At 42.2% G+C, this 17,305-nt stretch overlaps 2 protein-coding genes across 3 annotated transcripts; both read right to left on the minus strand.

The window, feature by feature from the left end:
- Window positions 1-135: 135 nt before the first annotated feature.
- On the minus strand, window positions 136-7,946 carry LOC129826107 (proteoglycan 4-like). Of its 2 annotated transcripts, none has more exons than XM_055886433.1 (5): window positions 6,583-7,946; window positions 5,019-5,167; window positions 2,285-2,369; window positions 1,952-2,159; window positions 136-1,788 (listed from the first exon to the last, which is right to left on the minus strand). In XM_055886433.1, the coding sequence occupies exons 1-5, from the start codon at window positions 7,944-7,946 to the stop codon at window positions 1,279-1,281; spliced, it is 2,316 nt and encodes a 771-aa protein (XP_055742408.1). In that variant the 3' UTR covers window positions 136-1,278. The 2 variants fall into 2 exon arrangements, with proteins under 2 accessions (XP_055742408.1, XP_055742409.1); XM_055886434.1 differs by having other exon boundaries at window positions 1,310-1,475.
- An 83-nt stretch (window positions 7,947-8,029) lies between these two features.
- Window positions 8,030-17,183, minus strand: LOC129826109 (peroxidasin homolog). Its single transcript, XM_055886437.1, has 7 exons — window positions 17,058-17,183; window positions 16,748-16,866; window positions 15,196-15,357; window positions 14,744-14,857; window positions 14,591-14,643; window positions 14,289-14,388; window positions 8,030-8,391 (listed from the first exon to the last, which is right to left on the minus strand). Exons 1-7 carry the CDS (start codon window positions 17,174-17,176, stop codon window positions 8,030-8,032), a joined length of 1,029 nt encoding a protein of 342 aa, XP_055742412.1. The 5' UTR covers window positions 17,177-17,183.
- Window positions 17,184-17,305: the final 122 nt, after the last annotated feature.

Consider the following 17,305-nt stretch of genomic DNA (forward strand, 5'->3'; position numbering starts at 1 on the left):
ATAAGGTTTATTTGACATTGATTTAGGTCTACATTACAGTACGTCCATAGTGATATAGCTATGATAATTGATTTGACTGTATTTTTGCAGAAGCTACCAAACAAAAACCAATACAGCAGTATTATTTCCCTTTTTATTTTTGGCCATTGTTGAGTAAATAAAAATCCATTTGATACAGTACTTAAAAAATATATAATTATCACAGTATGTGAATGTTAGATCTGTGTCAAATAACTTTTTATATTTTTTGTTGGCATTTTATCACCCATACAAAGGTAATAAGTTCACTGATTTAATACACTCAAATATAAATATGTAAGATAAACAAAAAATAAATACATTAACTTTTGTTAGCAACAATTGATACTGGACATGTTATTGAAACAAATAAGATGAGAAATACAGGAAAAAATATATAATTTTCAGTTTAACACATTCATTTAAGAGTAAAGAATTCATGGCAGTAGCAAAGGAAAGGGAAATTCATGAAAGTTATAGACATTTCACTGATCATAAAGTGAACTGATCCAGATAAATTACATTTCAGGTCAATTGGGACTTACAGTAAGTTAAGCCCTGTCGTCGTCGTCGTCTTCCTTTGGTTTCAGCACAGAAATAACAGTCAGGTTTATGGTGCAACAGAGAGAGGTTGTGGATTACCTGATTAGGAAGTGTAAAGTAACAAAGATTGCAATATTTTGTACACAGCTGTTTTCTCCTTGGCTTTTTCATTGTAGAATATTCAACTGATAAAATGTATTTGACCCAAATGAGTTTATAAAGTGTATATATAAATATAATGAGCTATATATTCAGTCAAGGCAGAGAAACATTGGCATGTAAAAGAAGATTATGAAAGCAGTCACACATATTCTAGTTTTTGCTTCCTATAAATGCATTATTTTAGGCCTCAAGCATCATTATGTAACTGACATTTGTAATACACAATGAAGCCATAATATACATGATCAATAATGAAAATCTCATGACTTTTCTTTATGAAGGACAGCAACAGAATATGTAGTTGTAGTTGACATGTTTATAGCTGACTGTGGTGCAGTATGTGTAGTGCATTTAGGATGTTGTCCTATGGTCTTCAGTGGATGGTTCCAACACAAACACATTCTCCACACCAGCATCAGATCAAGGCAGAGGAAACAGGCTGATAAACACAGAGAGACACGTGAAGACAACCAACAATCCAGCCAAGCTGTCCAAAGTGGAGACTAATTGCAACATCTGTGTTGGAACAAATTCTCCATCCGGCATTCCCTCTAGTTACTTACTCTGGCACATGCTGGGAGCCGATTGGTCATGCTCCTGACCTTGTGCTAATCGAGAGCTGAGCTGGGGCCCTGGAGCAGCAGCGGCGGTAGCATTAACCTGTGTGGCGGCTGTCACGGTCGCCATGGCAGCGGTGGCTGACGCAAGAGCTGCTGGGTAGAAGTGAACATCAACGGCGACGGTGGTGAGGCCTAGGGAGACGCAGTGGGAGAGGAGGAGGGGGGCGTTACCGTGGGAGATGCTGACGCTGTGGCGGACGGGCGTGGCACAGGGCTCAGTGGTCTGGAGTGTCAGGGAGGAACGCAGGCTTTCCTCACGCACAGGAGGAGGGGAGGGAGACGGGGAGTGGAAAGGTGAAGGAGTGAGAGAGGGGGGCTCAGGGAGAAAGTCCTGGCCCTGGCATTGTCCGTATACTCCTCCACCCCCCCAGTCCTCCACACACTGCAGCTGGATGCTGGGGTGAGACAGGCTGCAGTCTTTCTCTTCATCCTGGAAGGGGTCAACCTGAGGTGGAGAGGATCCAGACAGCTGCTACTCCTGAATTTGTAATATCTTGGCATGGCAATGTGTGGGAAATGTTGGACATGATTTTACATACATACACACACACGCGCAAGCACACATGCACACACACGCACACACCACACACACACACACATATACTGACCTGTGTGTCTTCGATGGGCTCAGTGTAGGTCTCTGCTATGACTGAGTGTTCTGGAGTGGGCGGGGGGCAAGGCTGTGTCTCCTGAATCTCATCAATGGCAGGGTCTATCATCACAGTGACTGGGCTGGGGGCAGGAAGCCTGGTACGTGTATCTGACGTGTTGGGGCTTTGTTCAATCACAGCCACCAAATCATCATCCTCAAACGCCCTTCCAGAACCGAGGATACATATACTGTACATTAGACATGAGGGGAAGTACAGTCCTATTTTCATAGAGATATCTTCAACAACAACAAGAACAACAAACATAATAATAGTGCCAACAACAATCACCTGTTCTCATAAGTCCTCCCAGTGGCCAGACGTTCAGCATGTCTGAAGGGGACTCCCAGGTTCCTGGGAACTGTGGAAGACAAGGCTAATGGGATTCAATAAGATTAATATCCTGAACAAAGATATAAACGCAACATGCAACAATTTCAACAACTTTACTGAGTTACAGTTAAATGTAACCAAACCATCAAACAGGCAAAGCGTCAATACAAGACTAAGATCGAATCGTACTACACCGGCTCCCACGTCCGTCAGATGTGGCAGGGCTTGCAAACTATTACAGACTACAAAGGAAAGCACAGCAGAGAGTTGCCCAGTGACACGAGCCTACCAGACAAGCTAAATTACTTCCATGCTCGCTTCGAGGCAAGTAACACTGAAACATGCATGAGAGCATCAGCTGTTCCGGACGACTGTGTGATCACGCTCTCTGCAGCCGATGTGAGTAAGACCTTTCAACAGGTCAACATTCACAAGGCCGCAGGGCCAGACGGATTACCAGGTGTGCTTCGATCATGCGCTGACCAACTGGCAAGTGTCTTCACTGACATTTTCAACCTCTCCCTGTCTGAGTCTGTAATACCAACATGTTTCAAGCAGACCACCATAGTCCCTGCCCAAGAACACTAAGGTAACCTCCTAAATGTCTATCGACCCGTAGCAGTCATGTCTGTAGCCATGAAGTGCTTTGAAAGGCTCGTCATGGCTCACATCAATACCATCATCCCAGAAACACCAGACCCACTCAATTTGGATACCACCCCAACAGAACCACAGATGATGCAATCTCTATTGCACTCCACACGGCCCTTTCCCACCTGGACAAAAGGAACACCTGTGTGAGAATGCTATTCATTGACAACAGCTCAGCATTCCACACCATAGTACCCTCAAAGCTCATCACTAGGCTAAGGACCCTGGGACTAAACACCCTCCTCTGCAACTGGATCCTGGACTTCCTGACAGGCCACCCCCAGGTGGTAAGGGTAGGTAACAACACATCTGCCACGCTGATCCTCAACACTGGGGCCTCTCAGGGGTGCGTGCTCAGTCCCCTCCTGTACTCCCTGTTCACTCATGACTGCACAGCCAGGCACGACTCCAACACCATCATTAAGTTTGCAGATGACACAGTGGTAGGCCTGATGACCAACAACGACGAGACAGCCTATAGGGAGGAGGTCAGAGACCTGAACGTGTGGTGCTAGGACAGCAACCTCTCCCTCAACGTGATCAAGACAAAGGAGATGATTGTGGACTACAGGAAAAGGAGAACCGAGCACGCCCCATTCTCATCGACAGGGCTGTAGTAGAGCAGGTTGAGAGCTTCAAGTTCCTTGGTGTCCACATCACCAACAAACTAACCTGGTCCAAGCACACCAAGACAGTCATGAAGAGGGCATGATAAAACCTATTCCCCCTCAGGAGACTGAAAAGATTTGGCATGTGTCCTTAGATCCTCTAAAGGTTCTACAGCTGCACTATCGAGAGCATCCTGACTGGTTTCATCACTGCCTGGTATTGCAACTGCTTGTCCTCCGACCACAAGGCACTACAGAGGGTACATCACTGGGGCCAAGCTTACTGCCATCCAGGAATTATATACAAGGCGGTGTCAGAGGAAGGCCCAAAAAATTGTCAAAGACTCCAGCCACCCTAGTCATAGATTGTTCTCTGCTACAGCATGGCAAGCTGTACCGGAGCATCAAGTCTAGGTCCAAGAGGCTTCTAACCAGCTTCTACCCGCAAGCCATAAGACAACTGAACATCTCATCAAATGGCTACCCAGACTATTTGCATTGCCCCCCTCTTTTACACTGCTGCTACTCTCTGTTATTATCTATGCATAGTCACTTTAATAACTCTACCTACAAGTATTAACTCTACCTACATATTACCTCAATTACCTTGACTAACCATGAGGGCATTGACCCACCCACTTGGGAGCCAGGCTCACCCATAGGGGAGCCAGGCCCAGACAATCAGAATTAGTTTTTCACCTTAAAAGGCCTTTATTACAGACATAAATACTCCTCAGTTTCATCAGCTGTCCAGGTGGCTGGTCTCAGACAATCCCGCAGGTGAAGAAGTTGGATGTGGAGGTCCTGGGCTGGCGTGGTTACACGTGATCTCCGGTTGTGAGGCCGATTGGGCGCACTGCCAAATTCTCTAAAACGACGTTGGAGGTGGCTTATGGTAGAGAAATTAACATTAATTCGCTGGCAACAGCTCTAGTAGACATTCCTGCAGTCAGCATGCCAATTGAACCTGTGTAAGGATCATGCTGTTTAATCAGCTTCTTGATATGCCACACCTGTCAGGTGGATGCATTATCTTGGAAAAGGATAAATGCTCACTAACATGGATGTAAACAAATTTGCGCACAAAATTTGAGAGAAATAAGCTTTTTGTGAGTATGGAAAATTTCGGAGATCTTTTATTTCAGCTCATGAAACATTGGAACAACACTTTGCATGTTGCGTTTAAAGTTTTGTTCAGTATACTTCTTCCCTTTTTGTAACTCCATGCCCAGGGTTCAAATCACTGTCAGAATCTTGCAATTTCTGGTTGTTAAGATTTTTTATGATTGTAGGTGTGCTCACATTTAATAGGCGGTGCCCTGTTTTTTTACAAGTGTCCTGCCCATGAGTAATTTGAACCATGAAAACAGTATGCTAAAAGATAGGCATTAGGGTTGAGATCCAGCAGAGATTGAGCTGGTCAGTCCACTGACCTCTAATCACGGGGACAGGCTCGTTCTTCTGGACCAGGGAGTAGAAGGCCATGGTGATGAAGATGAAGGCCAGAGACACGCCCACTCCCACCACGATGGGGATGTCATGTTTCTCCAGCACTGGGAGCCACGGAGGAGGAGGCTTTACTCTGGGGAAGAGAGGGAGTGAGACAGAGAGCAAGAGAACGACTGTTCCATTGTTGTCTTAATGGTGATCATAATTATGTCCAAATGCAGCATTTAGTCGAAGTAGCTCCAAATATAATAGGTAAAAGACAGACTTTGGATATTAGGAGGTTCAGTTGTGATGTACATTGCTCTTGCAACATTATCCAATAAAAATAATTAGGAGTAAAACAAACTAATGGCCTCCTGTGTAAAAACGTTAGTCATTACAGCCAACAGAATAATACACCCACATCTTTGTCGCAACTATGCAAATATTTAAGCAAGACCAAAGGTTCTATTCAGTCTGTACTACTGAAGAGTTACAGATTCGGCAACAGAAATGTAAAGGTCATTTCCGATTGAGCCTAGACATGCAGCATTTACCGTGAATGCAGTCTCCGCTAAAGCAGGAAAATTGCCTGTAAATTTCAGTCACGCTGTAAAGCTGAACTTCCGCGATGCAAATTGAATAGATCCCCAAGTGTGATAGCAGGTGTGGTGGTTGCAGAGTTTTATCTGGAGTCTTGTCAGCAGTTTAAGCCTGTGAACCCCATATATAAAGTGGTAAATGATCTCGTAGATCCTGATACAACCCCTCAGATTCACAGAAAGCTACGTCTTGAAAGTTCTTCCATTGATTAAGCCTTACTGTTGCATTCCCCCTATTCACCATTGTCCACATAGCACACAATCACTCAAAACATTGAGTATTACTGTATATTTTGCTTTGCAAAGAATGCATGCACACTGTAAGCAGACACCAGTGGTATAAAGTTCTTAAGTAAAAATACTGGATAGTACTACTTAAGTAGTTTTTTGGGGGTATCTGTAATTTACAATTTATATTTTTGACTACTTTTTCTTTTACTTCACTACATTCCTAAAGAAAATTCTGTACTTTTTACTCCATACATTTTTCCTGACACCCAAAAGTATTCGTTACATTTTTAATGGTTAGCAGGACAGAAAAATTGTCTAATTCACACACTTATCAAGAGAACAGTCCTGTTCATCCCTACTGCCTCTGATTTGGCGGACTCACTTAAACACATGCTTTGCTTGTGAATTATGTCCTTTATATAAGGAATTTGAAAATATTTATACTTTTACTTTTGATACTTAAGTATAGTTTAGCAACTACATTACTTTTGATACTTAAGTATATTTAAAACCAAATACTTTTAGACTTTTATTCAAGTATTATTTTACTGGGTGATTCTCCCTTTTCTATTAAAGGTATCTTTACTTGTACTCAAGTATGGCAATGGGGTACTTTTTCCACCACTGGCAGATACAGTAAAAACTATCTATGCTGTAAGCAGACGACTGGGATGATTTCAAAATAATAGTAAACTCCGTCTCCCACCTCTTGCCACTGTACCGCATGCTGCCCTACCTGGGGTCCTCACTGGTCTTGATGGGGGACTGAGAAGTGTTCCTCTTCAGCCACTCTGTGGGCTCTGTGTCATTGTGCCTGGTTGGTTTGGCTGGATGAACTGGCTTAGCGGGCTGACTCATGTTCTGCTGCAGGTGGTCTGGTGTGGAGGTCCATGGGGCACTAAGGCCCTTGGGGTCAGGGGTGGGTGGTATGGTGCTCAGGTCAGGAGAATGTGTGATTGAGACTGAAGGCTGGGTCAGGAGATGTGTAGGCTGGGTTTGTTGAGGTTTAGGCTGGGTTTGTGTAAGTTCAGGCTGGGTTTGTGTAGGTTCATGTTGGGCTTGTGTAGGTTCAGGCTGAGTTTGTGTTGGTTCAGGCTGGGTTTGTGTATGTTCAGGCGGAGTTTGTTTAGGTTCAGGCTGAGTTTGTTGAGGTTTAGGCTGGGTTTGTGTGGGTTCAGGCTGGGCTTGTGTAGGTTGAGGTTGGGTTTGTGTAGGTTCAGACTGGGTTTGTGTAGGTTCAGGGTGGGTTTGTGTAGGTTTAGGCTGGGTTTGTGTAGGTTCAGGCTGAGTTTGTGTAGTTTCAGGCTGAGTTTGTGTGGGTTCAAGCTGAGTTTGTGTGGGTTCAGGCTGAGTTTGTGTAGGTTCAGGCTGAGTTTGTGTAAGTTCAGGCTGAGTTTGTGTAGGTTCAGGCTGAGTTTGTGTAGGTTCAGGATGGGTTTGTGTAGGTTCAGGCTGAGTTTGTGTGGGTTCAGGCTGAGTTTGTGTAGGTTCAGGCTGAGTTTGTGTAGGTTCAGACTGGGTTTGTGTAGGTTCAGGCTGAGTTTGTGTAGGTTCAGGCTGGGTTTGTGTAGGTTCAGGCTGAGTTTGTGTAGGTTCAGGCTGAGTTTGTGTAGGTTCAGGCTGGGTTTGTGTAGGTTCAGGCTGAGTTTGTGTAGGTTCAGGCTGAGTTTGTGTAGGTTCAGGCTGAGTTTGTGTAGGTTCAGACTGGGTTTGTGTAGGTTCAGACTGAGATTGTGTAGGTTCAGGCTGGGTTTGTGTAGGTTCAGGCTGAGTTTGTGTAGGTTCAGGCTGGATTTGTGTGACTGAAAACAGGGTGACAGGGCTAGGATGCTGTATATGTGGATATGAAGGATAACTTTGCGTTACAGGACGGTGGGTTTGAGTGATTGAGTCAGAAGGATGCAGGGTTTGCATGAGTAGAGACTGAGTCACAGGTTCTCTGGGCTGGGTAAGACAATCAGGACTCTGGGTAGAGGGGTTTGAAAGGTGGGTGGGAGAGTCTGGAGAAGGTTGTTGGCGTGGGACCAGAGACTGGGTAATACTGGCAATGAGCTTTAGTGGCTTAATTGGTTGGTCAGTGACTTGATGCTGGATATGCATGACTGATGGCTGGTTGTAGATGCTTTGGGATACGGACTGTGTTAATTGAGATTGGCTATGTGGGACTAAAACCTGGCGTTGTGTCACTGGGGTGGATTATGTGCTAATGTTGGCTGGGTATGTATTATTGGAAGCTGGGTAAGTGAGAGGACTCTATGAGTTACTGAAGGCTGGCTTAGTAGTTCTAAGGGTTGATATAGAGGTGGATGTGGGGGTTGTAGTACTGGAAGCTGGATCTGTGTGATTGTGGGCTGGGTTGGTTTGGCCGAGGCCTGGTCCAATGGGAGCTGGGAGTGAAGGTCGGGTAGTACCAGCAATCCTGTCTGTCCTCCGCTGAGACCTGCTAGTCCTAAAGCTTTCTTCTTGAGAGACGAGAGCAGTCGTAACGTGCCAGGGGTAGACACTTGGGTGATGTCGTTGCTCAAGTCTTTTTGAGATGCTTGGACTGAAACAAGAAAATAATGAAAAGAATGGTGTCAAACAAAACAATGCATGCTAGTCGAAAAACAAGAGTACCACTGCTTCCTGTGGGTTTCTAGGCACAATAGTCAATCACTTAAGCATATTTTTCAGTGGTATATTCTCTAAGTACAAAACTCTAAACTGATAACACTTGTAATGTCCCAAACCTTAACTGTTAAATGAACCATTCGGAATGAATGCCGTAACAATGTGGGGTGCAGCTGCAGCAGAAGGAGAAACCCAGTGTGTCCAAAACACCTCAAAACGTTTGGAGCAACTTCGAAATTTGACATTTGGAGAAATGTTGACAAGCGTCAGAATCTGAAGTCAAATTAGTCAAACCGTGAGATCTTGTTGATCAGTTAAGTTTAGTTTAGTTTATTAATTCGACCATTTAAAAAAACAAGCACACATAAAACTTAAAAGCCATACATGCACATGAATAAAATCATTGAGGATAACACACAAAGTCTGGGACATATTTCCATTGTGGTCCTCTTGAGACAAGATGTCTAGACAAGATCAAACACAGTATGGGGTATTGTAAAGCAGTTGGCTACTGTAAAAATGTGCATGACACAAGTAATTTTTCCAACAGGTGTTTACAGACAGATTATTTCACTTATAATTCACTGTATCACAATTCCAGAGGGGTCAGAAGTTTACAGACACTAAGTTGACTGTGCCTTTAAACAGCTTGGAGAATTCCCTAAGATGATATCATGGCTTTAGATGCTTCTGATATGCTAATTGACATCATTTGAGTCAATTGGAGGTGTACCTGTGGATGTATTTCAAGGCCTACCTTCAAACTCAGTGCCTCTTTGCTTGACATCATGGGAAAATCAAAAGAAATCAGCCTAGACCTCAGAAAAAAATGTAGACCTCCACAAGTCTGGTTCATCCTTGGGAGCAATTTACAAACACCTGAAGGTACCACGTTCATCTGTACAAACAATAGTATGCAAGTATAAACACCATGGGACCATGCAGCTGTCATGCTGCTCAGGAATGAGACGCGTTCTGTCTCCTAGAGATGAACGCACTTTGGTGCGAAATGTGCTAATTAATCCCAGAACAACAGCAAAGTACCTTGTGAAGATGCTGGAGGAAACAGGTACAAAATAGTCTATATCCACAGTAAAACGAGTCCTATATCGACATAACCTGAAAGGCCACTCAACAAGAAAGAACCCACGCCTCCAAAACTGCCATAAAAAAAGCCAGATTACAGTTTGCAACTGCACATGGGGACAAAGATCGTACTTTTTGGAGAAATGTCCGTTGGTCTGATGAAACCAAAAATAGAACTGTTTGGCCATAATGACTATCGTTATGTTTGGAGGAAAAAGGGGGAAGCTTGCAAGCCGAAGAACACCATCCCAACCTCGAAGCACGAGACTGGCAGCATCATGTTGTGGGGGTGCTTTGCTGCAGGATGGACTGGTGCGCTTTACAAAATAGATGGCATCATGAGGATTGAAAATTATGTGGATATATTGAAGCAACATCTCAAGACATCAGTCAGGAAGTTAAAACTTGGTCGCAAATGGGTCTTCCAAATGGACAAAGTTGTGGCAAAATGGCTTAAGGACAACAAAGTCAAGGTATTGGAGTGGTCATCACAAAGCCCTGACCTCAATCCCATAGAAAAGTTGTGGGCAGAACTGAAAAAGCCTGTGTGAGCAAGGAGGCCTACAAACCTGACTGTTACACCAGCTCTGTCAGGAGGAATGGGCCAAAATTCACCCAACTTATTGTGGGAAGCTTGTGGAAGGCTACCTGAAACATTAAACAATTTAAAGGCAATGCTACCAAATACTATTTGAGTGTATGTAAACTTCTGACCCACTGGGAATGTGATGAATGTGATTTCACATTCTTAAAATAAAAGTGGTGATCCTAACTGACCTTAGACAGGGACTTTTTACTAGGATTAAATGTCAGGAATTGGGAAAAACTGAGTTTAAAGGTATTTGGCTAAGGTGTATGTAAACTTCCGACTTCAACTGTACAACCCAGGTATTTCAGCAGTGCATTGTACACCACAATATAATTCCAAATTGTAGCACATAGTGACAATTTCCACTTTAGAGCCTGGCTGATGGAGAATTATGAGGTAGTATTTACAGCCACATCCATATATGATTTGGTTTTATCTTTATCAAATTGATACATTTATTAGGTAAAAAAATATAAATGTACGGCTAAATGAAATCTGCTCTGTATCAGAGAATTCTACAGGAGAATGTCAGGCCATCCGTCCGTGAGCTGCAGCTGGGTCACACAGCATGACAATGATGGCAAACACACAAACAAGTCTACATCAGAATGGCTGAAAAGCAACACATTTCACGTTTTGGAATGGCATAGTCAAAGTCCAGACCTAAACCCCATTGTGGTAGGACCTGAAACAAGCAGTTTATTCTCACAAACCCACAAATACCGCTAAGTTCTGCATGGAAGAGTGGGCCAAAATTCTTCCACAACGATGTGAGAGACTGATCAACAACTACAGGAATTGTTTTGTTGCAATCAACCAGTTATCGAGTGTAAGGTGGCAATTATTTTTTCACACAGGGGCATTGGGTGTTGCATAACTTTGTTTATTAAATAAATGAAATAAGTATCATATTTTGTTCACTCAGGTTCCCTTTATCTAAAATTAGGTTTTGGTTGAAGATCTGATAGCCTTTAGTGTAAAAAAATCTGCACAAATTTTGAAAATCAGAAAGGGGGCAAATTCTTTTTCACAGCACTATACGTTAACTAGGCACTACATTATTTTGGTTCAGTAGTTATCCGTTTCGAGCAGTTTGATTAAGTAGTTAATTGTATTGTTTACAAATTACCAAAAAATCACATCAAAAGGTGTAGCATTTTGAAAAGCAGATATCTGGATTGAATATGTATACAAATTGAAAGAGTGGTTTGGTGCAATGAACAAGTGACTTTGTGAATTTGTTTCTTGTACTCAGTCAATTTAAAATGTGCTTAGAGTTTTGAAATGCAAGCCATTTTGATGATCTATTTTGGTTTGTGTGCTTAGAGTTGTGACAATGTACCACATACTTGTGAAAATTGCACCAAAGCCCACATGAAAAATATTATACTGTATACTATGGTAGGAATACTATAGTATTCATTGTAGTGTTTTTACAGACTTACTGTAGTATTTACAGTTTATTATAGTATAAATGCTATAGTAAAAAAGAGTAGCATATACTATAGTAATTACTGTAGTGTTTTTGCAGACTGTAGATACTGTAGTACTTACTGTAGTGTTTTTGCGGACTGTAGTATACTGTAGTATTTACTATAGTAATTTTGCAGACTGTAATATGGTATACTGTAGTATTTGCTGGAGTATTTTTGCAGACAGTAGTATACTGTAGTATTTACTGTAGTGTTTTAGGGGACATTACTGTAATATTTAATGAAGTGTTACTGTTTTATTGTCTTTGAGGTTTTCCTTGAGGAAACCTACTGGAGAAATACTAAAGAAGCACATCTTCCATAACCTGTGGGTAGTATTCTACAGTAAACTCCAAAATTCTACACTAAGTACTACACATGATTGAGGGCTACTACAGTGTGTAGTATAGTATACTGCAGTTTACTACAGAATTCTATAGTAAGTATTGTTGTATTCTATAGTAAACTGTGGCATTTTTTATGTGGGAGTGATTGGGAAAAAAACTGTAAGTTGACTGTATAAAGTTTGCTTTCAAAGAGTGTTCTAAATCTAAAGCATGTATTATAATAATTGATAATGCTTATTTTGTATTAATAGAAGGGTTATACGACCCCTCCCGACTTACATTTATAGGGTCCTAGACTACAGATTAACAATATATATACATTATGAGGTTTAATATTGTTCCACAGTACTTTTCTAGGCTCACTGCCTCTTATGAAGAAACTGTCTGAGAAATGTGTGACTGTGAAGTTAGAACTCTGCAGGGGAGTGTAAGAGATAAGAGATTAGTCAGACATTCCACCATAAATCAACTTGGACATTTACTTCTAAGCTTTTAGATAGCTATATAAACAAGAGTTTTAGTGTTGAGTAGGCATGGTTTTGGTCTCAGGAGTAGAAGATAATGACGTAGGCAGTGACATCACTAGGGCTGGACTTCGGGTTTAATAAAATAACTTGGGACCTTTTAAATGTTGCAGAACTTACTCGGAAACATGCGTTATGTTCCTGTTGTCAACTTCTGTCTGCAATTGCATTAATAAAGGTTTTTGAATGATTTAATTAAAGATATTGTCATAATGCTAATTTCACCAATGAGTCAATGATTGACAAGTGTCATGACGTTGGCCTGTGGGTAAGGTTTATGACCCCCCCCATAAATACCTTTCTCCCCTCTCTCTCTTGACTCTACTGAAGTACTCTTGAATAGCCTTTGTTAAACGTAGAGAGTCTGGGAACATCAAACTGTGGGGGGAAAGGAACCATATTTCGGTAATCCAACCAGTGGAAAATATGCGTTGGTACTTAATGAATAATGAATATGATGTCAGTTCGGTTGTCATCTGAGACATTATGACTGATGACAGGATGACATAAACTGTATCTGGGAAAGTCTACACATTCTAGTTATCAGATTCACATGGAATTGTTGTGCAATTTAAATGTTTGAATATGAAACTATGTGAAAAGATGAAATGTAATTTTTGCTTCCAAATGAGAGAATTGGGTTTTCATAAGGTTAGAGCTCTGCTCAATCAGTGAGCCACCCCTGTGAAGAGACATTGGTTATAAACTATAAAACACACCCTTCTCTCCCTCAACTATATAAGCCCTTGACGAAAATGTAACCTTCTGTTCCGAGGACGAGAGGACGACGGTCCATACATTAAAAAGGACTAACATGTCAACTACAGAACTAAGCCAACCTCGGCGTGAGCTTTGGTTGTGAATGGTATGAACTTTGAACTCTTATTCACTAAAGAAGTGAGACATCCTAGCCATTGAGTTAGCAGCAGCAGCTGTAAATGTGGGCTAGGAAAGGACGAACGTCGTATCCAGTCTAACACACAACAACGATACTACAACGTATCTAATTTACCAACAGAGACATTCTTCGGAGGACATGAAGATCTCTGTGGGCCAACACCTACGACCAACCTATCGAAGCGCAGCTCAGAGTAAATATTTATTGTATTTTCCTTTTCCAAATGGGCGGTAATTTAGAATGCATAAAATACTGTATTTACGATAGCATGGCTTCTCCCTTTGTTCTTCAGTCTTCCCGCTCTTTCACTCAAACCCAACCCCCTTTCCTTTGTGTAACCAGCCGTCATGTCGGCTCCGTCCACCATGGACGTTTTCTGTATGGCATAATTTGCATTCTGTGTATATGTAATTCTGTGTGATTAGTTAGGTATTTAGTAAATAAATAATTCAACCCAATTTTGTATTGCTGATTCAACTTGTTAGCCAGAGTTCGTGAAGATAACCAAGAATTTACAACTTTCAGATGAGACTGAAATAAGGTGACGATTAATATTGACTGCTATTGATGTAAAATATTACTAGATCTTTAAGAGTTTATTCAGACTTTTTTAACAGCTCTATAAACACTTTTTTTGTGGTGCCCCGACTTTCTAGTTAATTACATTTACATGATTAGCTCAATCAGGTAATATTAATTACAGAGAAAGGATTTTATAGAATAGCATGTCATATCACTTAATCCGGCATAGCCAAAGACACGACACAAGGAACAAGGAAACAAACCCCAACACATGCATATTACATAACATAACACATTACAATATGGCCTCAGCCTTGTAAATACTGAAAAAGGTAGTTAGTACAAGGATTCGCATGCATAGCATACTATGATTTAAGTTTTGGGCTGTACACACCTGTGCTTCCTGCCTGTAATTGGGTCATCTCAGAACGCTGAGCTAAACTCAGGACGTTACTGGGCAGGGGAATTCTTTGCTCTGCTTCAGTGTTTGGAAACTGCAATTTGTGGAAAGATGTTTGTCAGATTCATGATATGTGACATTGTCAGAAACGCATACCAACTGAACCACCGAAAGCCGTTAGAAATAAACACACAACTGGAGATAGCAACAAAGATGTGACTCATGATGTTCAACAACGGTAAACAATTCAGCAAACAAGCGTTAGAGACTTTCACATCAACCTCATTATTACTCACTGCAGACACAATCTGTCTATGCTGCTTGTCTCTATCAGCCGGGTCATCTTCAGCTTTAGATAGAGGAGATAATGATGAGCATAGATAGGTTGACAGTGTGTGTGTTTGTGTGTGTGTATTCTACTGTAGATATCATAAAGACATGGATAATACCAGAGATGGTGAGGGTGGCTCTTCTTTGCTGTTGTCCCGCTCTGTTCTCAGCGGCACAGTGGTAGTCCCCTGCATCAGACAACTGAACACTGGAGATATGCAGAGCCCCCTCATCTGCACACACATGAAAGCACAAAGTCACACATTCACCAAACAATTAATGAACATTGCAACAACAGCCTTTATAGCCAGGTACAAAAATAACCCCTAGCCTATAGCACATTCCCCTAACCAATATTGCAGAAGCTATTCAGACCACTAAAAAGCTAAGGAGAGCTTCAACATGTTGCTTTCACCAATCTGACCTCTTCTACTTGAGTAGAAATGGCTTATCCTCTATAGAAGTAGAAAGGGCTTTGCCTCTATAGAGATAGAAAGGGCTTTGCCTCTATAGGGGAATGTGCTTGTTTTTCTTTCTTAGCAGGTGTACTTTTTAAATGTGACTGGCTCACCATCTACATGCCTCTCCGGGGTTGTGGTGATGGAGGTCTGAGAGTGTCCTCTGGTCCAGGTGTACCTGATGGGAAGTTCCCCCACTGCTCTGCATGGCAGGACCACGGAGGACCCTTCTGAGCTGCTCACTGCTCCAACGAAGGACACTATGATGGGGCTCACTGAGCCAGAGAGGGGGGGAAGGGGGAGAGAGCACCACATCAGGCAATCCTTATCATCGTCTCAGTACATTAATTCAGGTAATAAACACCTTAATCATATGCCCGAGCTTCATTTCCAGGTAATGTTGATCAAGTTAACTTAGTTGTCCATACCTGGGATATAGGCCAATATATTCAGCATGATCAAGTTTTTTTTAACTTAATCAATTATACTGAACAAAAATATAAACGCAACATGCAACAATTTCATTGATTTTACTGAGTTACAGTTCATATGAGGAAATCAGTCAATTTAAATAAATTCATTAGGCCCTAATCTATGGATTTCACATGACTGGGAATGCAGATATGCATCTGTTGGTCACAGATATAGTACCTTAAATGAAATGGGCCTCACAATGGGTCATTACGGTATTTTTGTGCATTCAAATTGTCATCGATAAAATGCAATTGTGAACGTTGCCCGTAGCTTATGCCTGCCCATAACCCCACTGCCACCATGGGGCACTCTGTTCACAACGTTGACATCAGCAAACCACTCGCCCATACACGTGGTCTGCGGTTGTGAGGCCGGTGGGACCTACTGCGAAATTCTCTAAAACGACATTGGAGGTGGCTTATGGTAGAGAAGTTAACATTAAATTCTCTGGGAACAGCTCTGGTGGACATTCCATTTGGACATTCCAACATGCCAATTGCACACTCCCTCAAAACTTGAGACATCTGTGGCATTGTGTTGTGTGACAAAACTGCACATTTAAGAGTGGCCTTTTATTGTCCCCAGCATAAGGTGCACCTGTGTAATGATCATGCTGTTTAATCAGATTATTGATATGCCACACCTGTCAGGTGGATGGATTATCTTGGCAAAAGAGAAATGGTCACCAACAGAGATGTAAACAAATGTGTGCACAAAATTTGAGAGAAATAAGGTTTTTGTGCGAATGGAACATTTCTGGGATCTTTGATTTCAGTTCATGAAACATGGGACCAACACTTTACATGTTGTGTTTACATTTTTATTCAGTGTACATATGGTCATGAATTTAGTCACTTCCTGTTAGAGTTGGGATACACACGTTTGTCCACCACTATTCTTTGCCACCCTGATGAAGGCTGTTGTAGCCGAAACACGTCAGTGTTTTTTTAAATTAAAACAATAAAGGCTTTTACATTGTTCCACTACATTACAGTGCCTTGATTACTTCTGGAAGTTTTAATTCCATGATCAAAGAGCACCTCATGGATTAACTATCAACCAAAGAAGAACTCCTCTCCTGTGTCTCTACATTAGTCTGCTCTATTTGGCATCCAGAAATGCATGAGCCACGCAGTACTATAGTTTAACATCAAACAGAATGTGTGTACTGTACTAGGTGAGGGAAGTTACCAGCGACATGTAAAGTAGCTGTGCTCCGGTCATGCCCCACAGTGTTAGAGGCTGCACAGGTGTAAGTGCCCTCGTCATAGTTCCTGACAGACAGGATGTAGAGGGTAGCGTTTCTCACCCTGAGAACAGAGAAGTTGCTCGGTCATTATCACAGGAAGGAAAGTGGTCTCCTGTCCTTGTCAAGCTAAAGGTTCCTGACAAAAGATTGGATGATGACATCAAAAATGTTTTCTAGTGTACAGTAACACAAGACTGTGTTGGCCCACTGAGCTAAAACCTCACAGAACCAGTTCTGTTACACTGAACGTACCCCACAGTGATCTTTCCACCAGTCTGCATAGAGCGTCCCTGTTTGGACCAGACGATGGAGGGAAGGGGATGTCCCCAAACCTGGCAGTGGAACACCACCTGGGCCCCCACAGGGACCATCACCACTGGGGGCCACAGCCTCACCGAGGGAGGGGCTGGCAGGACAATAGTGGATCAGGGGGAGGAGGAAGAGTAGGCTGAACGTCTTACTTCTGTATCAATATATCTCAGACAATGGACTGTGTCTCA

Source organism: Salvelinus fontinalis, chromosome 28 (genome assembly GCF_029448725.1).
Source record: "Salvelinus fontinalis isolate EN_2023a chromosome 28, ASM2944872v1, whole genome shotgun sequence".
Classification (NCBI taxonomy): domain Eukaryota; kingdom Metazoa; phylum Chordata; class Actinopteri; order Salmoniformes; family Salmonidae; genus Salvelinus; species Salvelinus fontinalis.